At 39.3% G+C, this 23,229-nt stretch overlaps 2 protein-coding genes across 2 annotated transcripts; one reads left to right on the forward strand and one right to left on the reverse strand.

Moving 5' to 3' along the window:
- Nucleotides 1–3,617: 3,617 nt before the first annotated feature.
- Nucleotides 3,618–7,908, forward strand: si:dkey-8e10.3 (serine/threonine-protein kinase SBK1). Its single transcript, XM_067528493.1, has 4 exons — nucleotides 3,618–3,956; nucleotides 4,212–4,380; nucleotides 5,349–5,551; nucleotides 6,423–7,908. Exons 2-4 carry the CDS (start codon nucleotides 4,218–4,220, stop codon nucleotides 7,089–7,091), a joined length of 1,035 nt encoding a protein of 344 aa, XP_067384594.1. The 5' UTR covers nucleotides 3,618–3,956; nucleotides 4,212–4,217; the 3' UTR covers nucleotides 7,092–7,908.
- A 3,314-nt stretch (nucleotides 7,909–11,222) lies between these two features.
- On the reverse strand, nucleotides 11,223–22,715 carry LOC137140087 (scavenger receptor cysteine-rich type 1 protein M130). Its single transcript, XM_067528190.1, has 20 exons — nucleotides 22,577–22,715; nucleotides 20,946–21,254; nucleotides 20,701–20,802; nucleotides 19,936–20,157; nucleotides 19,660–19,851; nucleotides 19,336–19,487; nucleotides 19,091–19,241; nucleotides 18,588–18,902; nucleotides 17,155–17,463; nucleotides 16,767–17,063; nucleotides 16,355–16,660; nucleotides 15,704–15,994; nucleotides 14,842–15,114; nucleotides 14,004–14,182; nucleotides 13,780–13,888; nucleotides 13,481–13,639; nucleotides 13,041–13,130; nucleotides 12,747–12,914; nucleotides 12,449–12,626; nucleotides 11,223–11,924 (listed from the first exon to the last, which is right to left on the reverse strand). The coding sequence occupies exons 1-20, from the start codon at nucleotides 22,641–22,643 to the stop codon at nucleotides 11,909–11,911; spliced, it is 3,885 nt and encodes a 1,294-aa protein (XP_067384291.1). The 5' UTR covers nucleotides 22,644–22,715; the 3' UTR covers nucleotides 11,223–11,908.
- Between the last annotated feature and the right edge of the window lie 514 nt (nucleotides 22,716–23,229).

The following is a 23,229-nucleotide window of genomic DNA, read 5'->3' on the forward strand; positions in this document are numbered from 1 at the left end:
AATAAAAGTAGATAAAAACAACGGTGAAATAAACATAATAATGACAGGAATAAAACAAAGTAAAAAATAAAATAAAGATATATGTGAATAAATGCAAAAATAGCACACACTACATTTGAGTAAAATATCTTAGAAGAAAATGTTTTTTTATTAGAACGAAAAGCTAAAGCATTTTTTCAATTGTGAGTGTTAAGTTCCCTTTACATCAACGCTGCTCTGATGACAATGTTCATGTTGAAGTGAATATTCCAAAACATAACTTGTGCTTATGACTCCACGGAGAATTAGGACCCCTCAGTCCCAGCAGACGCACAATGTGTGAGTCCATGAAAGGCAAAAGTGACACAAAATTGACATATGCCTTTACGCTTTGTGTCTGGTGTTGCTCACAAAGCAAAGGTTATGATGTGTAACCTTCTATTTCTTGCTTCTCCAGGTCTGTGATTGAAATACCGCTTAAATTTAATTCAGAATGGGTTTTTTTTTTTTTTTCCAAAGTTAAATTTACTAGAAAATGAAAACGAGTGACGTGGTTGCCAAACCACTAACTTTGTTGTTGGTAATATTCTTGAGAAGATTGATAGCAGAATGTCAGATTTCTAAGTATCCGGAAACCACAATGTCTGATCAATTCATATCAAGATGTGCGTAGTTTTTGGAGTTTCTGAAAAGCCTTTATCTGTTTTCTCTTGCTTCATAGCTCTAATATGAGCAAACGCTGTCACACTCCAGACCTATGGTATCTATGTTCAGGATTTACAAAGCTGAAATTGATACTGATCTACTGACATGACTATGTGTAAACAAACAAGCACTGAATGTCAAAGCACTCGTGTTGGAGCCCAAAGGATGTTTTACTGACTTCCCCGGAGAACTGTGGCCCCTGTGAAGTTGAAGTTATAAAGAAATCAGCAGAAATGAGCAGAAATCAGATCATGTTTTGGAAAAGTTGGTCCCGATGCACAACATTTTGCGATTGATTTCCACTGCGTGTGGAGAACAGGAAATTCACGAATGCCTTTCTAATATTAATTGTGGAAAACTCTTCTTACTGATACCCCTGAACTGACAGCTGAAACTACACTGCGTAGTGCATCTTAAAATTGATCTCAGAGCGTTTGCCAAACGAACAGCGAGGACTCTGCCAGCACTGACCCGGTTTGTCAGTACAGATCTGTAATTCCAGCAGTAGTATCTCGATGGGACAGGAAAATTGGGATATGGACCCTGTCTGGCGCCTTAAAGCCTGCTCTGCACTATTCTGCAATGTGAAAGATCCCAAATATGACATGACCACATGTCTGTGCTGTCTGTAATATGATGATCACAAATGCAGCCTGACTGAGCATTCGGGAACTGATCCAGTTTATAATAGGATAATTTAGGATCGATTCCTTCTCTCAATTTTAAACCTAATCCATTTCACATGGACATGTCACCTGCAGTACGTTTACTGTATACAGGTGGGTTTTTTTAACAATATTACCTGTGAAGCTTTAGGAAAAGGCAGCAGCTGTCAGTCGGAGTGAAAGATGCCTCATTAAAGTCCAAGAGTTGAGGTGCAGGCACCGAATTCATCACAAGCCTTTACCATGGTTAGGATTCTTATCATTTTTGGGAAGATTTGGGTGAACTTGCGGGATTTTATTCATTTGACTCATCATTTCAAGTATAATCAACTTAGACCTTTATATGTTAGTTATATGTTAGTGTTATGTTAGTTAAAAAAACATCAGTTAAGTATATTACAATTTGTAGCTTTGGGTTTGAGTGCACCCACTATTTAAATGCAATTTTAGGATTTAGCGAGAAAGCCAGCTGCCAGCATTGAAACTATGCCATTTGAAGCCATTAAAGGTAGAATTTTGACTAATGGCATCGTGTCTGACCATCTCAAGGGGCTGCAGCAAGGATGTCCAACAGCCTTTTATCAAACCTGGAAACTGCCAGTGCCTGTAGCCATGCGATCTAACTTTAACATTGCAGGAATTAAGTATGGATGGAACATGAGGTGTGTCTTTATGCTAATGACCTTTCATTTTGCCTGACTGAACCCATACACTCATTTCCACAAGTAATGCAATGCCTAAAAGAATATAGTGCAACGTCGAGCGGATAATTCAACCTTACTGAAAGAGGTTTATTTTACAGGACAATTGCATTAAATCTGCCACATCCCCTTTACAATGGTTCCCCAACAGGCTTAAATACCTGAGCAATCAGAGAAACTCTGAATCGTATCTGATAATTATATAGTAATTCTGCAACGAACCAAACTGTCCCTTTTAAAAATTCCCAAATAATAGTCTTAATAATAGGTCATATGATTAGTGGATGTCATGATTTATTTGTTAAATCTCTTTCCACTGCACTTAGCCACCTCAGTATTTCAATAACTTTAGAAATCTCTGGCATTATCATTCAGGTTTTCGTGTGCAAATTAAACATGTGAATGAAAACAGCTAAATGTAAACCCAGCTTGTTTCTTTGTATTGTTGATCACTGCTTGCATGGAGGCATTTTGCCCCCAGAATAACTACCAAGGGTCACAAGCGATGATGGCGTCCACGGTAAATAAAATTACAAATTAAATACAAACACATTCGTGCACAGGTGCAGACAACAACATTCAATTAGTCTTGCTCGAGTTGTAGGCGACACCTACAGGGGATTTGTCTGTGTTCGTGCCACAGCTTGAGTGCATTCATGGCTTCTAGTTCAGGGCCATGAAGGTAAGACTCCCACTGGGCTGGCTCTGTTTCAGCCCCTCACTGTAAAGTGGAAAGTTCAAACAATGCATTGGATGTTGGATGTTATGGCACTTACGTGAAAGAGCTTTAAACAACACAATAAGTTGCATATGTTTTATTTTCTATGTATTATAAGCCACAGAACACCACAGTGTTTTGTAATACACAAGCACAGTATTTTGCCTGCCTTGCAAATTTCATTCAATTCTCTATAGAAAAGTGCTCTGCAGTTGCAATAAAGGTGCATGGTAGCCATGGTAATGTGTGGTACAGGTGACAGTGTAACGACAACAAATTTCCCCTTTTGCAGAGCAGTGGTGCAGCAGCAGCATTAAATGGACAGGTGAACAATACGGACAGACACAATAAACTGCACGTCTAAAATAGAGGATTTCATAAATTCTACTCTTTTTTATCTAACGGATATGTTTTTTTATAATTAATCAAGAATGAAAAAAAATACAATTTAAAGCGAAATATATAGGATTTATCATCTAAGGCGAAAAGCCAAAATCCCAATCTGTAACTGATTTTTAATATTCTGTACAGCTGCATTTACATAAATACTGCCGGAAAGAAAATATTGATCTTTGTGAGGAGGTTCTGGGACACAGGCGCTTCTGAATACACATCGCAGCTTGTAGTTCACTACTTGTGTGTCTGTGTGTGTGTGTGTTCACACGAGGACAGCAGTGACAGCTCCATGAATCTGTCAAGTACAATTAAGTTCCCATATAAGGAAACATGTGATAGAGCAACTGAGTTGTTCAATGGGTTTCCACCTGTGTCTGTGAAATGCAATCCACATGCATGTACATCACATATATATGTGTAGCTGATCATACTGTATGTAGGCCACTGTGCGTGTGAGTCTGCCCTTTCCAAAGGCAGTTTGTAATCAGCTGTCAAAGTGGGCTCTGTCCCCATCCCATGCAGTTGAGAGCTGAGCTGCGTGCTGGACAGAGAACAGCTCTCAGGTCCACTCTGCACTTTGATCCATGCAGCGGCAGCTAAGGTGGAGGACGGACACGGCAGGCATTTACATGCGCGCTTCTGCAGCCTATTGATTAGCTGTATCGTGTGAGCGTGTGTTTGTTTGCTTGTGTGTGTGTGTGTGTGTGTGTGTGTGTGTGTGTGTGTGTGTGTGTGTGTGTGTGCTTTGCCTGTTTTCATACAGCAGTGTATTGGGGAAAGACAAGACAAGAGGTAAGACTTGACACTAGTCACGATTCTACTGTATCCAAACTCTTACAGAAGGATAGAAATGAATAAGTAGAAGTTCAGTTATGTTCTTATCTTAGGTGTAGTTTATTGCAATAAAATATTTTTTTAAAAAGAGAGGAGATAGAAGTTCAAACCCACTTTTCTTACTTGTCAAGTCAAGAGCAGTGTTGATATGTGATTACTGGCTTATGGAAATTGTTGTCAGACAGTTGTTGTTTTTTTCTCCTGATCCTGTAGGTAGCAATGATTGAGCTGGGTCTTGCTGACGGGAGCCTGATTGATGAGCTGATAGAACTGACGGCTCAGAGCCTCAGTCACCTGGAGATCCAGGAACGTTTCAACATCGTCAAAGAGATCGGTCGAGGGAAATATGGCAAAGTGCTGCTAGTGACGCATCGCTTCAGGGGTAGGAATGTCCGACAGCCGATTTCATGATATTATTCGAATGTGCTGATCTGAACCAAACCATTTTTGTAACCAGGCTGAAATACTGTTTTACTGTGACACAATTTTTTGTATCTAGTCGCACTCGTAGTTTCAGCATGAGGATGCTGAAATACATAATAATAATAATAATAAAAGTTGCAGCCTCTACAAAGTTCTAAAACTTAATGGAACATTGTTGTACATGACTGCAATCCATAGCAGATAAACTTGCAACTTGAAAACAATTATGAGCAGAGTAAAGACAAGGAAGGACAAGTAGTGTCCAATGTACTTGATAATTTGTGCCTAAGTACAGTGAAAGTACAAAAGTAGCAGCGCAAGTAAATGTTTTTGAAGCACCATAAGTAAATTAATATAAGTAAATATAATAAGTAAATTAATGAAAACGTTCTTATCAGATCGTATGTAATGATGCATCACTTTGATGCAAGTTTCTTTTAACGACAGTATTTAATATTTTCATGTTTTGCATTTAACTCATCAGATTCTGAAAAGCGCTGACTACATAGTTGTTAAACACGTGATATTGTACAATATATGCTTCTGAAATGTGATGAAGTTTAAGTATGAAGTTGCAGAAAATGGAAACGCTCATGTAAAGTAGAATGTTAGATAAATATACTTTACTGTACAATTACTTTAAACCACTGGAAAGGACCCCAGCAAATCAAGAACAGAGAGGTGGGAAAAGTACAATATGAAAAATAAGATAAGACGATACGTGAAGGGAAAAAGCCAGAAGATCCAGAGAGAAATGGTGTCAACTTAAAGTGGAGCAATGACCGAGTCCATGTAGATAAAAAGTGAGCTGGAGGCTTTTAATTTGAAAAGTGATCACTATTACAGTATACAAGGAATTTCAGGAGAGCACAGACAAACACGCTCGTGATTAGCTTGGCTATTATTAATTATGTGGATGCTCTGCAGGGACGCCCATGGCCTTGAAAGTGATGCCCAAAGCCTCAACTAAGCTGCAAGGTTTTCTTCGAGAGTACTGCATCTCCTTACACCTTTCCTGCCACCCCTGCATCGTGGGCCTGTTTGGCATTGCCTTCCAGACTGATGAATTCTACTGCTTTGCCCAGGAGCTTGTCATTGGGAGAGACCTTTTTGCTGTCATCCAGCCCAAGGTGGGTCAAGCACAGGCGAATTAAGACTGTGAGAGGAAAACTGAAAACAAACTTAGGCTGATGGAAAATGTTTGATAAGAAACAAAATGTTGAAATGTGTTGCGTAAAAAGTTAAGATCTTAAAATTCATATAGCGATAAGTCAGTACTGACAGTCATAGAAGAAGTCGCCAGATGGATTTAGGCACATGACACCATTTAATTCAGCCCTGCAAACGAAATGTGCTTTGATACTTGAAGATGTGTGCACTGTTTTCAAGGTGAAGCCGGTTTTATATCATGTCTAATACTCCTCAGCAGTTGTGTCTAATACTCCTCAGCAGTTGTGTCTAATACTCCTCAGCAGTTGTGTCTAATACTCCTCAGCAGTTGTGCAGTAGCATAAAATAAAAAGGTCCTTTATAACTGTTATCAAACCTACAGACAATGCTTGATATTTTGCCTTTTTTCTCTTCTTGTCAAAAAAAAATGTAAAAAAACAAAAAATGTTAAACTCCAAGTGGCATTGGAGGAAAAGTGTGTTGATGCTATCATCAGTAGGATTTATCGCATTGGTGTGTCATGAAAGATTAATGGCAATCTGTCAAATTTTTGACCAACTGATGGACAGTGCTTCTGATATTCGTTCTTTATAAATGAACTGTGTTGGAAATCTGAAAAAAAGCTCGATGAAATTTGCATCATTCACATCACTCTGAGCATAAATCAGAGGACATAAGCACAACATCCCCAAAAGAAAGTGAGGAGGTTGCACATCTGCCTTCCTCTGTTGACTCACTTATTTGTGATAAGAGCTGTAGTTTTATCTCTGCACCTTTGCAAAAGAGCCCAAAATTCTTCCATTTTGTATTTTTATTTTTTTGTTGTTGCAGGTGGGCATCCCAGAGTCTGCAGTAAAAAGATGCGTTCTTCAGATTGCCAGTGCTTTGGAGTTTATCCACAGCCGCGGCCTGGTCCACCGTGATGTTAAGCCCGAAAACATCCTTTTGTTGGACAATCACTGCTGCCAGGTCAAGCTAGCAGACTTTGGCCTGGCCCAAAAGAGAGGCACTCTGATACGATTCATCACGGGTACCTTGCCCTACATGGCCCCAGAACTTTGTACCATGGCCCTGCTGGATGGCCAGAACGAAGTGACAACTCCCCCCCTGAGTGTGGAGCCGAGCCTGGACACCTGGGCCTTCGGGGTGGTTATCTTCTGCATCCTTACCGGCTACTTTCCCTGGGAGCGATGCGTGGACGCCGACGACTTCTACGTGGATTTTGCTGACTGGTGCAGTAAAGAGGAGAGACCCGACACCGACGAGGACATTCCTCCTCTGTGGAGAAGGTTTACCCCTGAGGCCTTGGAGATGTTTGCTAAGCTCCTAGCTGTGGACGTGGGAAAGAGGTGCACAGTGGGGGAGGTGAGAGAGTATGTGGAGAAAGACTGGCTTAAGAAGACCGACGCAAACGCTCAACAGGAGACGGCAGAAAAAGCAAAAGCCAGGAGCAGCTCTGGGGAAAATCCCGTGTACAGCAACGTGGTGCAACAGGCTTAGTTACCGAGGCTTAAGTGTGCGTTCAGACAATATACAGTTCATTGTGTCAGGCATGTGATTTGCAGTGGTGAAGCATGCAGAATACTGTTTACATCATCTATAATGTGTCCACAATCTTTCTGAAACGTGTGTTCTAGTTGCCATGTGATCACGGCAGCCTAATGGCCGTGACGTCATTGCAGCTTGTCTCGTTCCGATCGTCCTCCATTTGCCTCCACGTCAGCATCACAAGCTGCCCGACAGAGATAAAGTGTGTAATAAAAATATACAGTGAGCGATCTGACATGACATTTGAATTCACTGCTGTTTTTATAAAAAGTCTAACAGCTCTGGTTTTCTCGTTTGTCTCTGGGTCTTCACTTTGTGCATCATGTTAGCTCATCGGATCCGGCTCCTGCTCTTATACAGCTGCCTTAGTGTGATATCCTTATGTTTTAACCATGATGTGACGCAGGATATGAACTTTTCACATTTTGCATTGTGAGACTTGTTGAGCTACAGTACGATGACATTTTGATTGTACAATATCATTTAACAGGGGAAGTAAGCAATAAATGGTTCTGTGAAGTTCCAGTGAGATCTGAATGTTTGTGTATTGCTACAGACTAACTAACTATTTTTGTGAGAATAATTAGCATATGAACTGTTTTTCTACTTAAAAATAGAAATATATATAACACAATGAAAATATATCTACAAAATGTTTATTAGGCGCAAAAGCAACAAACACTTTTAGTCCACAAGTCACCTAATGTTGGTATCACTGTTCAGGGTTTTGTAAAGTGTGGAGAGAAATAAAAACGTAAAATCACGCATCCATCCATGTAGTGCTCTTTTAATCCTCCCCGACCTTTTTCGTTTTCTTTACATTCAGCGATGATTTGACAGCTGGTTCGCTATTGAGGCTCTTGTCATCTTTCAGCTGACACCAGGGCCCGACTGCACATCCAGGCTTTCTTACACACTTACTACATCCAACCCCAAAGCCTGCATTGGCATTTGGATCACTAGCTGTGCTGACTAAAATAAGGTTTTCCCAGTTTGTTTAACAAGACATTGCAGTGAGTGTGTTGTTCTCATGGACATGTTTCCATGCAGAACAAAATGCAAGATTTATGAGAGATTATGCTTTTCCTGTTACATTGAACAGTACAAACTCCTGATTGTAGACCCCAGCAGAGATTAGCGTAAATGCCAGGAAATTGCATACACGTATACACAAGAATCGCAAGTCTCATCACCACATCATTTCCCCCGCCTGCCAAAGTGAAGAGTGTTTCGTGTAGTGAAAACACTGTGGTAATGTACTTTCCCTCCGTTATCGTTTCACGTGGCGCAGCCATGTTTCTGATACCAAAACAAGTACAAATACAGAGGTACATGTCTTTTCTGGACTCAAGCAGTCAGGCAAAGTCCCAACAGGGCTGCTTGAGCCACTTTTGAAGATGTAATGCTATAAATAAATGCAGCGCTTTGCACCTCAGTTTGAACATTTAAGGACGACCTTAGGGTGGCCAGGTTTTTCAGGAAACGGGATTTGTCTTAAATTCGTCTTAAAAAACAGTCTGTTCAGTTTCCTTCCGTTTATGGTTTAGGACCAGCTACAATTACCGACAGAAATGTTCATTTATGACTCAGTTTTTCAAAATGAGAAGGTTCAAAGTTCAAAGTTCAAAGCTCTTAGCTTTACGTCACGTAATGTCAACATTTAATGATGTATAATATACTGTAATGTAGCTGCACACAGGACTAAACATGTAATAAGTTTGTATTCGCTATTTGCCAATAATTGAAACTTATCCAGTGAAAACGTTTAAAACATTATAACTTGTTTAACATTTGTGCAGTAGCCTCCATGTCTGGTGCCCAGTTAGGGGCTTATAGTTAAAAAAAATTACTTAATAAAACCCTTAAATCTGCTTAAATACTCCAAATACATAAAATGCTAAAGTAATATGCATTATAGGATACCACATTATGTAATATGTCAAATTATGATTATAATAAAGAGGAGACTTAAATTAAAATGTTGCAAAGAAATGTATTTCCTTTCAATCAATCAAAGGAATTTTTTTTACCACTTGGGCAATGTTTTAATGACCTTTAAGTAATCTATAAAGTAACAATAAACATATTTAAATGTCATTACTTACAAGAAAATGAACTCAACATTACAATATTTTAACACAAACACAAACATTTTGCACAGTACAACAACTGATATACTAACTGAGGTAAGGGTTACAATTTCAGATCAGTCTAGAAAAAAATTCTAGAACATTATGAAGCATTAAATGAAGGCAGCGTACAGATGTTAAAATAAGCTTCCTTCTGTTTGGTACGTTGAAAGTCACCCAGCTGTTTGCTATTTGTGTGGCGGCAATTCTTAAAGGAACTGGTAAGATTTTCAAATTCAGTTAAAACTTGAATTTTTTTTTTTTTTCCACAAATTTCTCTGATACATCTTTATTGTGACATATAGTGTGAGACCAGTTGTACAAGTGTGTAGTCAATTTGATTAGTCTCCTCTTTGTCTCTGTTTTTGTTTCCATTTTTCCCACTCACACACACACACACACACACCCACAGACAACATATCCAGGCTTTCTAGATGACACCATACTCATGGGAATACTATTAATAATACAGTACCACTCTGTTATGGAAAATCTCCACGACCAGGGCCGTTCTCCCAGCTGATGACTTGTCTGTCAGTTACCTCTTTAAAAAGCCAACATGCGATGCTGACAGAAACTTTTGTCAACACGAATCATGAGAGCCTCAGAGTGTTTAGGGTGAATCCATTAAGCATAAAGTTATGGATGTTAGATCGCAGGACATGGAGTTGGTCTGAAAATATCCTCTGAACTAAAACAGAAGTTCAGATGCACATGAAGTTGTGTTTTATCTCATCCCGAATGACTCCATTGCATCTTTCAGGCCGTTTGAGGCAAAACACGGGGCAAACAAGGGCCCACATGCATCTGCTGCACCGCCAATGTCACTCATAGTGTAGAAATAACTGATGACATCTCATATGAACCTATGACATTTTCATCACCTTCACTCTTATCTGGATAATGGTGGCACGACGGCGCGATGATACAGAGAAACTGTAGTGTGGACTTTACCTGAAAATCTACCGTAGGAGTGAGCAACTTATGAGAACTGGGGAAAGAAAGGGGTAAAAACGATTTATTGCCATGGGATTAACCATGTCAAAACACAAGTATGATCCTTTATTGCCAGGTGGAAGACAGGTCGGAGGATTACTGTGAGTAATCTGAGCACTTAACAAAAGCCTTTGCTTTGTTGTCAGCAGAGATCATTTCTGTGGTCGGCGAAGAGGATTTCTTTATATGTTTTCATGAATTCAAGTAAACTTGGCCCCACTGGATCCTGAAGGAGAGAAGAGGCACCTGAGAGAGAATGAAAACTTGACCTTTTTGTCACTGACACATCTCCACTGTATCACTTTCAGCTTGAGCCGCGCAGCACTAAATCCTGCATAATGATCCCTTAGCAAGGCCTCTGACAGCACGGCTGGGTGTGATCGTTACATATCACACGAGTGGTGCTGCTTACAAATTAGTCCCTTTGGGTGTTTAGCTGGCTCTGTGATCGCGGCTAACTCCTGGCCAAACATGTCAGTCTCTTAAAAGCAGCACTGGCATGTCTGCCAGAGCCCTTACTCATGGTGACATTTGTAGTGAGCAGCTGCTCTCGCGTGTGTTGACCATTGGGGAGGAAATGTTTAAGCGATTGTTGAGAATCTTAAAGTGCATGGAGACAACGCCGGATTCCAAATGCGTTTGTGTGTTTTGTTTTGTTGCCGCCGCCGCCGCTGCCGCCGCGAAGTGGCATCGTTTGCCTTTGGTGGGGCACATTCAGGGCCCGATTGAAGCAATTTAAAAAATGAGACCAGCAGTGAGCTTCGGTCGCTTGAGTCACCCTACAAACGTCGCCTTGTGAGGAAAACGGCTTATTGTGCTGTGTATCAAACTATATACGACATATACAACATACAGTTTGATACTCAACATCTGAGCCATTCCCCAAATCCAGGACTCTCAGAGAGCTCATTAGGTGCAATTAGAGGATAAAACCACTGGAAACAGAGCAAACGAGCCGTTTTGATAAAGCATTTAATGTGCCAGTACAAAACTCCCCTTTATACACAAGTTTTGTACCAAATGTCTTCATTTTAGTAGCTCTGTTAAACCTGAAGTAACATCCAATACAGCAAGTTAACAATAGTAAAAACTAAAAGTATATATCACAACATAAAAAAGAGATCACATCAGAGAGTCAGTTGACTATAATTTTTCACTCGTTTAGGAAATTAAAATACTTTAATTGCCAGTTTGATAACACTTACATCATTAGAATTTGGACCTTCTCGTATTAAATGTCACAAAAAGTAATAATAGGACGCTGAAAAAAGAGGCGACAGTTACAGCTAACACCAACATATTCTATTAATATTCTAATGAATGTGTTTACAGCAACAGATCAACATTTATTATAATGCACGGAGTTAGATGCGAAGATCTATATCACTCCCCCTTGCGACGGATTTAGCTTAACACGGAGGCTGCAAGCAGATGGAAACAGCCCGGCTCTGTCCAAAAGTAACGACATACAGATAGCACAATCTCCAAAGCTCACTAATTAACAGTGTATCTCTGCCTCGACTCGTGCAAGTTGTCCTCTGTATCCTCCAGCTGCAGCTTTGTATGAAATTAAAATGTCTTGATCACATCCCATCTTTGCTTCGAGGGGGCTTCATCTACCATATGCAAGTGGTATCAACCTCCTCATCTAACAGTGCAGCTGTTAACAAACAACAATATGACACCTCAATGTTATGCATTTTTAAAGAGCTTATAAGCCGGAAAACCATGTGGCAATATGGCCCAAGTCACCTATACCAGCTGAGATATACAAGGAGTTTGACTCGTGTGACATTTGGTGGAGATAAGTATCTTGATAGATTGATAGATTTCAATCACAAACAAGTACTGCGTTAAGAAATAGTACAGAAATCACAGAAGCTCAAAGACATGAAGCCCCTCTCACAATGAAAGAGTCGGATTCTGAGCACTTTTTATAAAAGCTACAAAATCAGCAACTTTCACATACAGAAAAGACAAAGTGAAACTGATTCTGGTCCAATATCTCATCAATACAGTAACTTAGCAATGTTACTGCCGAGTTTCTGTTTTGCTGACAGGTCTGATTTTAAATTAACTTTGTCTGTTTTGGTTCATTTTATTATTTTCTTTATTTGGATCATGGGATATTTTTTTTTTTTTTTTTTTTTTTGGTATTGTGTTACAAAGCCAGTTGTGGCTCACCCTTGCTGGTCCGGCACTAGGTAGTCGTCATCCCCCGGCACCAGGTCTGGGGGCGGCACAATTGCAGCAGCGGTTTGATGACTGTTGTGGACTTCGGCTTCAGTCTTTGTGATTTCGGAGCCGGCTTCAATGTCATCGTAGCTTTCCTGTGGGTCGTCCACCTCGTAGGTCGCATTATCTGTTAAAGCAGAAAGCAGCTGCGTGTTAACGTTTTCCTATTCCGATTGCTGCTGGTGTACGAATGTGTTAAATATTGCGAAAAAAGGCACGAATGAACAAGTTCAAAGCTTTCCAGCACTTTGATCGAGGGTGTCTTCCTGGAGGTTTTTGTCTCCTGAGGCCTCAGTGGTGGAGGCCTGAGAGGTCAGGGGTCGATCCTCCACCGCTTCATCAACGTCATCGTAATGAAAAGAAGAAATGCTTCGTCCGTCATTGTCCATCATGGTTTCAGACTCTGATCGGAATCCTCCACGAACAGAAGCAAGGAAAACACCATATTTATATTTTACAATACATAACTATATATTTTGTTATGTGTTAATATACACCTGTGTGTATATAGCCCAATAAATGACAAGGGTTTGAGACTCACTGCCATGGCTGAAGTCCTCCATTTCATTAGCTTTGACATCCTCGTAGTCGCCACTTTCAAACTCCACATCTTTGTCTTGCACCATTCTCGCTACGTTAAAGTCACATTAGACATTTACTGGTACCACAGCACGATACACAAAACAGGACACACTGCTCCAGTTCTGTGTATTTTCTTTTTCCTTTTTATGGAAAATCTTATCTAAGATTTATGCAAGCAGGATGGAAAAGCATCAGCAGTTTAGGCAGTCAGAGTTGGTCCGAGCGTGCATGCAGAAAGAGTGCCCCCTTGTGGCAAAGTGGCTCTATTACATTTAATTACATTGGTGTGCTTTTTTTTTTTTTTTTAAAGGTAATTTAATTAAAACTGGGTGAAACTGTTTATTATGAAACTAGTTATCAACGAGCAGAAATAGGGGTAACAGAAAAAAATCTACTCACCTGAGAGTTTCATGGCTTTCTTGGCCTTCTTGGCGAGGCAGATTCGGACAAACACAACAATCAGTATCACCAGAACCAAAAAAAATCCAAGTCCCAGGATAATTGGCAGTATGGGAATCGGGGGTGGGGGAGGGGGCGGTATTGGTGGCGGCTTATACCCTGAAATCAGGTGCATTCACATTGTCGGGTAGAAACTGTTAAATATGCTCGAGAACACAAAAAGCAGATTAATACACGAAGCAAGTGAAATAATATTTTGAGGGTGAGTCTGGCAAGAAGGGACTGATAGTGTTTGGTACCGTTACAGTAGATCTGGGCTGGCGAGGCATTTTCACAGGCCTTGGCACGGACACAGTGTCTGATGTCCGAGGAACTATCTCCGCAGATCAGTGTCGTTTTGGAGGAGGCCTTGAATCAGATTTAAACTCTTTCTTTAGAATAATTATTTTTCAACATAAAGATGTTGCTAACAGCAAAAATAAATGTGAATTCATTATAAAGTCAACAGAAGACAAAATTTTACCTTTCGGAGGTTTTTAGTTTCTTCTCTGCTGCTATTGTGAGCAGCACAACCAATATTTTTACACAGCTTGTTCTTAGTATCTGAGGTTAAGTCTGTGGGACACATCTTCTCCCATTTGTCTTGGTAATTGACTTCAATCTGACCTCCACATTTTTCTGTGGTTTTAAACTTGACGTTTTCTGTAAAAGAAACAAATGCATAATTAAACTTCTAACTGCGCAAGTTTGGGCCTTTGCTTTTTTACTGTTAGTTTTTCTTGCTGTCAAGAGCTACAGTAGATAAGAATATAAAGCTGAAACCAGGAAACAGTGAGCTTATCTGAGCACAAACGGACTGGGAGCACTGAGTAAAGTCTGAAAACCAGTTTGTTTTCTCATGAAATAAACCAGCAACGTGTTACATTTGAGCCATATAGGTGCTATTTCACTTTCTGTCTCCTTCTGAGCTGCTTTGACTTTTTTTAGTCAAACTCTTGATAAAAAAAAGAAAACAGCGAAAAGTTAAATATGAGGTTAAATACACAAATTGTATCTTTAAGGATCCCAAAAATAATCCAACTTGTGTAAGATTATTTGTTAGTTAAGTTAAATAATTCATCAGAAGAAGAAGAAACTTATGGGTGAACAAATATAATGAACGTGAGATGTTGTTGCCCAAAATGCTAAAAATCAGCAAAGGGCTCTGACACTTTTGCAATCGAGGATGAATCAGTACAAGAGAAAACTGTGTGGTGACTATTTTCTTTCTACTTTAAAGAATGAAAACTATCTCTTCAGTCTTGGTGAAAGGATGATTAAAGAGTCTCTATGTTTGCTGCATACTGTGCACAGACACTTACTAACACAATACACTGACACCAATTTTCCTGCACACTTTTGTTTGACTCTCTCGCACTGGCCAAGCGTGTGTTGACCGAAATCACATCTGACATGGTAGTAGTCTTTGTCTGTTTGTGGTGAAGCGGTCATGTCAATGCCAACAATGGCGTTGCTGCAGCTCTGTTCTTGGCAAACCAAGTGTGAATATTCGCTTCTCCAGCCAGTGCTGCACACTTCAAGGTCATTTATCTTCACGATGCCATTACAGGGGCGCGACAGGGTAACTTGCACATCTGGGGAGAAAAGATCAAAGTAAGGACAAATGAATCAGACTTTGTTATCTGTGACCCCAATTGCTAAATGGGGCATCATGCAGAGCTCTGTACATTTTCGAAGGTTTTGATAATAAAATGTCATTGACAATTGGTACGGTACATGTTTCAGGATGCTCATAAATGTTTTTGATTAAATACCACACGTTAATTTGTGGCTGTCTCAGCAAGCATGCACTACTATGACTGTATGGCAGAGGCAAGGCTGCTATGAACTAGTACCACCTGAAACCTAAAACCAAGAAACCTGTCCACCAAGAGCTGGATTGGGGACAACGTCCCTGCATTAAAGTGAACAAGTAGTCAACACTGATCGAGGACCAGATGAGGACCATGGCTGAACGAATTCAGACATGACTCCCTGTAACTGGAAGCTGTCCAGCCGAGGGTGGACAGGCTGCTCCTACCACACTGTGTGGAGGGACACTGCTGCAGGTCATTTGTCTTTGCTGTCATCATACTTTGGTGTCAAACACAAAAGATCTGGATAACTGACATTGTTGGTGTCATGTCTCGCTTTAAGGCTTTTTTTCTTGACATCAAATTTTACCTTTACATTCGATGAGGAGCTGCTGCTTCTGGGTGGGTTGGGTGTTGTTTTCACAGTCCCAGATGTTTGTTTTGCTTTTCACATCTGCACAGCTGAAGATTTTTTCCCAGAAAGGCTTCTTCTGCGATACATTATGAAACCTTATCCAGGAGCTTCCACATCCCAGATCTTGGCAAAGCCTCTTCCCTTCGGTTTCGGTCCAGCCTTCCGAGGAAACGGCCCTTTTTCCTTTATTGGAGTCAACGAGCACCTCTCCACTACAGGTGTTGTTGAGTTTCATCTTTCTCCACTCTAAGATAAACAGCAAAAGCAGGCGAGATCGGATTTAGGGAAATAAAAACAGGATGTAATTAGCAGGAAGTCCAAAACGTACATCTTTGCAAGTTTCCACTGCAATAATCTCATTGTAATAACTTTGATACTTTTGCTACTGTTATTGTTGGCTATTGATGTTTATATATATTTAAAAAAAAATGCAACTTAACATACATGCTTATTGTTGCTGAGAATTGGAGAAGTAAATCAGCGCCACCGTCATGTCTCTAAACTATATTTGTATTGTATGTTTGCATATTTATTGTATATCCATATTGTACACAAGATGTGAGAGAATAAATGGAAAATTGTTAAAGTGAAAATGTTGAGACATACTGGAGCATTGGAGGCCAGCAAGACGACACGTGGCTTCGGCAGACCTGACGATTTTACAGTTTTGTAATGAAACATCTGCTTTTGGACACTCTAGAGTTGAAATGGCAGGATATTCCGTTGGTTTATGTCCAAAGTAGTCTATCAATTTATCTGCTTCCCCACAATTAAGCCGCCTGCAGATGATTTTTTGCGCGTTGACATCTTTAAGAGCATCCTCACACACTGGGAGCCATTCTCCTTCATAGAACAACTCCACATTTCCAATACATTTGTCTCTGTAAATATTGAATTTGGGCTTGACACTACCTGCAACAACACGTTAAAGGGGTTAACAACAGCGTTAACATGCCGGAATCTGTAACTGTGATGAGACATTGAAGTCAAACAAAATGATAAATGAAAAAAAAAAAACCTGAGCAAATGACGTTTGCTGGATTGCTCTTGCAAATTTGATCATTTTCCCCACATTTGACAAAGCTGGACTGGCTCAGTTTCCTTGTCTGCGTTGTGAAATGCAAACTTTTAAATTTTATTTGAATTTGTTCTCTGTTGGTGGAAGCGAAGGTTTTTTCTCCACATCCAAGGTTTTTACACAGCATCTGAGACTGGTCGTTTGTCCAGGTGTCTGCACAGACGCCTCCAAATGACTTATTTATGGAAATGTTGACGGCCCCCCAACACTCTTTGCTCAGGGTTATGTTGATTTTCCCTGTTGTGGCAACAACAACAACAACAACAAAAATCAGGTCAATTTGTGTGGTACAGTGTCGAGTTACTGTGGTGAAACATCCTCGCATTACCTGAACATGTCACACTGGCAATAGTGCCATTGGGGTCGGGTGATATCGCGTCTGGTTTCAAGCAATCCAACAGAGACTGGGATTCGTTCGAGCACAGAGATGCAGTCACAACGTGATTGTTCACGTCGGAATTCTCGATGGAGGCAAAGTTGTCAGCGACCCCACACTGCATCTGCCGACACACCACGTTCGCAGTGACCTGGTTCCATGTTTCGTTCGAACCGGACAGCCAGTAGGTGTTTGTGCCCTGCTGTACGCCCACCCTGCCCGAACAGGCGTTTTCTCCATCCAGAAACACCATCTTGTGCTCTGAATGGGACAAAACAGGAAAAGTGCCATAAAAAATTTCGATTGTGATAGATTATCCCCCAACAGCGCGTTTAGGCTCAAGCTCCCCCCCCCCCATCACTTTTGGCTCCAAATCATGTTTCATGTTTCACAATTATTTTCTAGGATATTTTCTAAGCTTTAAGTGACTTTAATTGGATTATGTTGTTACACTTGCGCTTTGATATCTTGTTTGAAATTTTCTGTTCTCAGTTGTGCATCCGTACAACCTTAGTGAGGTTTTCAAAAACCAAACTCTTCTTTGTGGGGAATTTTCAAAGGCAGGCAAATGTTTTTTGAACAGTTTAGTTTCACCGAACACATTCACAGCGATATACATCTAGAAACAAAACAAAACAAAACCTTTACATGATGAAGGTTACTGTTGTAAAGATGATTATGAAAATGAGTTTGACACACCTAAAACCACTTAAATGCAATTTCAAATGGGTTGCATTTGCTTTTCTTTTCTTTTTTTTTAACTGGATGAGCTCGTTAAAGTCATATGGAAACATAAAGGACCTCTTCACTGCTTTTGAACTTGCTTTTTTTTTTGCTCTTGGATCTAGTTTGGGTAGTAAATGTTAATCAATGCCATTTGACATTACAATATCTCTCTACTTTAAGCTACTTCATTGCCTCCAGATGACATCACCCGGACATCACTGTATGAGTTCAGATTATCTCATCTCACACTATGGAGTTTGTGTAGTCAACATTCCCCAGATCACATCATCTGAACTCATACAGTGATGTCCAGGTGATGTCATCTGGAGGAGTTTTTCCACCAGAAGCAAACAAATATTTTGATAAAGGGGAGTCAGAGGGAGGTTTAAAAGCATTTACACCCTCAACTAAAGCCAAAGAAAGCAAGTTGAAATTTAAAATAAAAAAAAAAGTTCTGACATTTGTAGACTCTTGACATTAATGCTTGTTAATTTGCTTTTATTTTACTTTCTATTCATTTTCCACTCGAAGTTCAAATAGAAATGTGGACACTGTAACTGTCATGATGAAGTCAGTATGAAGGTGGAGGAGGACAATCCTGCACGACAAGAGAAGGTCATAGGGCAAAAGAGAAACATAAAACAAACAGAAACACACACCTGTACACGTTATTCCCACTACTTCTGTCTCCTTGGCGGCTGGTTGGTCGGAGTCTGCAAGATCGCAATCAGAGGTGCTTGAGGCATCTTTTTTGCACGTTACTTTCTTAGTGAAGAGATTACTCGAACCCTTGCTGAATTTCTCCCCTTTTGCTGCTTCCCTCTTTTGTCCGCAGCCCACTTGTTTGCAGACAGCGTGAGAATTGTCGTCTATCCAATGTGTTTGACTGACCCGTTTCCATTCACCCTCCTCCAGGATCTCCAGTCTCCCAGCACATTTTCCAGGACCATCCTCCAATTTCACTTTCATACTATCTATACAATGACACCAAAAAAACAAAAAAACAAAAACAAAAACAAAAACAAATTGGCAGACTGAAGGATTATAGAAACTAAAAAGCTTTAACTGCAAAACATTTGGGCGGTAATGAATGAACTTGTATCTGGACGTCACACTGCTGTCACAGTTTAGCCTCCATCTTGTCAAGATTGCAAGATCTCACCTTCACAGACTACGTAGGCAGTGTTTTCACATGAGAAAAGGTTCTTGTCGATCTTGGCTCGACAGTGCCACAGTGAGGATTCGCTTCCTGAGCAATTCACATGGTCCATTATCCCGTGTTTCGTTATGCTCTTCTTATCAACTCTAATCAACTAGAACAAGTGAACAGATATAAAAAGAGCTCTCAAAAAAACACTCAAGGCTTTTGCCACTTAACAAACTTAAAAGCTATCACTGAAAACTTACTCTGCCGCAGTTTAGCTCTTTGCAAACCAGTTCACCATCCTTCCCGACCCAGGAAGAGGCACACACCGGATGAGTTGAGTTGTTCAGTTCAATGTGAACTGTACCATAGCACGCATTGTTGTTATTGTCCTTCAGAACTACCTTAACTTGGTCTGTGGAAGTGACATGAAGGAAAGTGTGGTTGGAAGGCCTCAAGATAGTGGGTGAATAAAATACGAAAGTGTCTTGAAGCAAAGATGTTCCCGTTTCATATTTAGGAAAAATGTCCAAGTCAGAGTAGTTGTTTCAGAAATATTGTGATCAAATATCAACTAGCAGAATTACCTGAGCATTTCAGCTGGATGCCATCGGTGTTGTTCGTATGGCTGAGTTTGGTTCCACAATGCATCTGCTGGCACCACGCGTCAGGACTGGTTTTTATGTCTTTAGCAGGTCGCCATTTGCTCTCTTCCTCTATCTCCAGCTGCCCAGAACAAACATTTGATGCATTTTGTCTGAGTTGCAGTCTCTCGTGTCCTGTTTAAACGAACACTTTTCTTTATTCACTGAGATGTCGTAACACACACTAGATTAATTTTAGTGTGTGAGTGTGTGTGTTACCTTCGCATATGACAGAAGCAGGAGTTTTGCAGGAGAGTTGTGGTGACTCTACTTTGGTCACACACTGCCACAGGTTTTTTTCAACATTTTCAATGTTTGAACAATTGAATGACATCTTTGCAGATGTTTTGAATTTGTTCCCAGTCATCCACTCGTCCTGGGGAATTTCCTTGGATTTACCACATTTGAGCTGTTCACACAAATGATTGGCTTCTCTTGCGCCTTGAAGTGAGAGGAATCACGTATACGATCGTTAACGCGCTCGCAGCATCGCACAACTCAGTACAGCAGAATTCATTTTGTAGAAAGTAGAGGTGAAGAGGTTGTAAAATCAAAAGCCAAAATTACAAAAACATGTGTGTTGAGTTCTTCTTTAAATTAAATTTTCTTGTTCAGAGGGAAATATTATTCTCTATTATTCTATTACACTAAACTTTTATTACTACGTAAGAATTTTTCAGAAAGATTTCACATAGTAAAAAGGTTAATTTTGTAATATATATAATCCATTGAACCAATAGTTCCTGAAATAAACCAAAAAATAAAATCCCCAAATTACAGACTACTTTACATTTCAAGTAGATCATTGTCCTTTTCCTCCACCTCCACCAGGCAAGCTACACATAAAATGCTATGTATTTTATAATCATCACGAAATAAGTTACGATACTTTAGTAACATTTGCGCCTGTTTAACTCTCAGCTTTCACTTTTAAGTACAATTTGCTGGAAATTCTGAAAAAGTATGAGTGATGTTAATGCTTACGCCAATTTTCAGTACAGATGTAGCCTGGGGGTTCTGTCGGATTTGTGGAGTACTGAACTGCTCCTGCACACTGAAATCCATCCAGGCTTAATTTGATTGTATCTAGATAAAGAACAAGAAGTTACAGACGAATCAAATTAACACTTAGCATCATCAATTTGATGCCATATTATATAGTTTGTGTTGCCTCAGCAGGTCAATATTACGCAACCCGACAAATGTAAAAACTACAAGTTCGTACTTACATGAACATTTAATCTTTTTCACTGTGTCCTTTGGGTAATAGCTGATGTTCCATCCAGGATGCTCACAGTTCCATAGTTGACTCTCATTGCCATTGCATTTCAATTCATTGAGCCAGACTGTGCTGTCAATGGTTCTCATTGCATCTTCTTTGGAGCCAGGCAAAGGTTCCCCACAGTGAATGCTCCTGCACACCACTTTTTCAGTGGACATATTCCAGAATTTATCTCCAACGTAGCCCCATTTGTTGTCATGGTAGATCTGAATGTAGCCTTCACACGGGTTGGATCCATTTTTGAGAATCAGTATGTCTGATTTTGTGGAAAGTTTAGAGAAGCATGTAAATACAAGGTGGCACATTTTCACTGTGTTGTAGTTGTTGAGCTATTTTTTTTTAAATGTATATATATATATATATATATATATATATATACATACACACACACACACACACACACACACACACACACACACACACACACACATATATATATATATATATATATACATATATATATATATATATATATATATATATATATATATACACATATATATATTAAAAACTGCTCATATACATATATATATGAGCAGTTTTTTATGTTAAACATTCACAATTTTTCTTGGTTCCATCATCTTGTGTATGTTTGACCAGTGTCAGAAATAACAAAATAAATTAACAAAAAACTTAATAAAAAACAAAATAACTAAAAATACTTTTAGTCATACAAATTAGACAATTCTGTATCTTGTTAAAATGCAAGAAAACTAGCTAGATTACTAGAGATTCTTATTATTCTAATTTCACAGTATGACAAGAAATTTAAAACATTTTTTGCGAAGGTGGAAGCAGCACAATATTATACAGATGTTATTGCTTTATTGTGGAATATTGTATAATATACTATACTGTGGAATATATATAATTCCTTTATTCCTTTATTGGAATAATTTCCTCTTCTTTTCCTGAATTAGAAGTCTGTCATTGGGAAAAATAGGAATTCCCATTGACATTTACATTAAAATGTTATTCAACTAAGATTTGAAATGATACTGTCTTGTTGTTTGTTTTTCTTTTCTGACATTATAAAGTTATGATGTTTTGCACAATGGCCAAATTAGTTATTGAACATGGGGCCATTTTACTGATACTGACACGCCAGGTAAGATGAATTAAAATCATCCAGTGCTAAGCTTTGAAAGTTACATCTTTAGGCAAATCTCTAAACCCAAAGTTAAGCATTTTAGGTAAAAGACAAACTAGTTTATATTTTTCTTTGTAACAATAGTACATAATATATTCCTGTGCACGTTTGTGTCTCTGCTCTGATTTAACTTTCGAACCATAATTTGTCGTGTGATTTTTGAGAATTTTCCTAAATCTTTAGCAAAAATTAAACTTATTTTGTTTTAAATACTCTAAATACATAAATACTCAAAGTTTATGTGAAATCCACCAAAGGTTTCCAGTGTTCAAAATGAGTAGATAAGTCTAAACTTATGTTGACAAAAGCATAAGAATTTTAGTAAAGAATATTAATATATATATATGAGAGAGAGAGACACTGATCAGCTGTTCAATTTTTCTAACAAAATACATAAAGTTTAAATAAATAAAATAACTGTAACTTGCCTTTATCATTTGCAATCACCAGCTCAGCATGAGTGATAAAAACCAGAAGGAGGAGGAACCGCATCATCACCACAGCTCATGACTGGAAAGTGAGGCAGGCAAATGATGTGCTCAGCTTTATATGGCCAAGCCTGTGCTTACCATAAATGGATAGGAGCTGTTACAGGCAAGTTGTACATAGTCAGGAAAAGCCTTGCAATGAAGAAAACTAACAAAACTGACAATCTGAAGAGGATACTGTGTGTTACAGTGCAAGCTGTTGGGAAGTGACACACTCCGCATCTCATGAGAAACTGACAGCCACTGTTTTACAAAATCACGTCAGGAAAAATGGGTTTTTCTCATCTTGGAAAAGCAGCACAGCGAGGTTTTACTTGTCATCCTCTTTCATGCAGACAAGTATCACAGGGACCCAGTTTACACCCAATGACTGAAATGAACGGACACGATCTTCGTAGTTTATTCTATAAATGGGTTGTAAATGGCTTAAAGTAAAGGCGACTTGTTCACACCCGAGCAATGATGCAGTGCAAAGTCCGAAGAACATTTGAAGTATTGAGTGTTCATAAAATACATTTTTGCACATATTTCCTTAAATATAGCAACATAGATGTGTTTATTGTTTAATAAAATAGTATAAATAAATAATAAAT

The sequence above is a fragment of the Channa argus genome, chromosome 13 (genome assembly GCF_033026475.1).
Source record: "Channa argus isolate prfri chromosome 13, Channa argus male v1.0, whole genome shotgun sequence".
NCBI classification, from domain to species: Eukaryota; Metazoa; Chordata; class Actinopteri; order Anabantiformes; family Channidae; genus Channa; species Channa argus.

What these genes read in the sequence shown, in the direction of transcription:
- si:dkey-8e10.3 (XM_067528493.1), top strand. Translation starts at nt 4,218, where the DNA reads ATGATTGAGCTGGGTCTTGCTGACGGGAGCCTGATTGATGAGCTGATA. An exon ending in AGTGACGCATCGCTTCAGGG is followed by an intron (nt 4,381 to 5,348) that starts GTAGGAATGTCC and finishes GATGCTCTGCAG; the next exon opens with GGACGCCCATGGCCTTGAAA. An exon ending in TTGCTGTCATCCAGCCCAAG is followed by an intron (nt 5,552 to 6,422) that starts GTGGGTCAAGCA and finishes TTGTTGTTGCAG; the next exon opens with GTGGGCATCCCAGAGTCTGC.
- LOC137140087 (XM_067528190.1), bottom strand. Translation starts at nt 22,643, where the DNA reads ATGATGCGGTTCCTCCTCCTTCTGGTTTTTATCACTCATGCTGAGCTG. An exon ending in AAACTAAAAACCTCCGAAAG is followed by an intron (nt 13,889 to 14,003) that starts GTAAAATTTTGT and finishes ATCTGATTCAAG; the next exon opens with GCCTCCTCCAAAACGACACT. An exon ending in GGAGGACTTCAGCCATGGCA is followed by an intron (nt 12,915 to 13,040) that starts GTGAGTCTCAAA and finishes CTGTTCGTGGAG; the next exon opens with GATTCCGATCAGAGTCTGAA.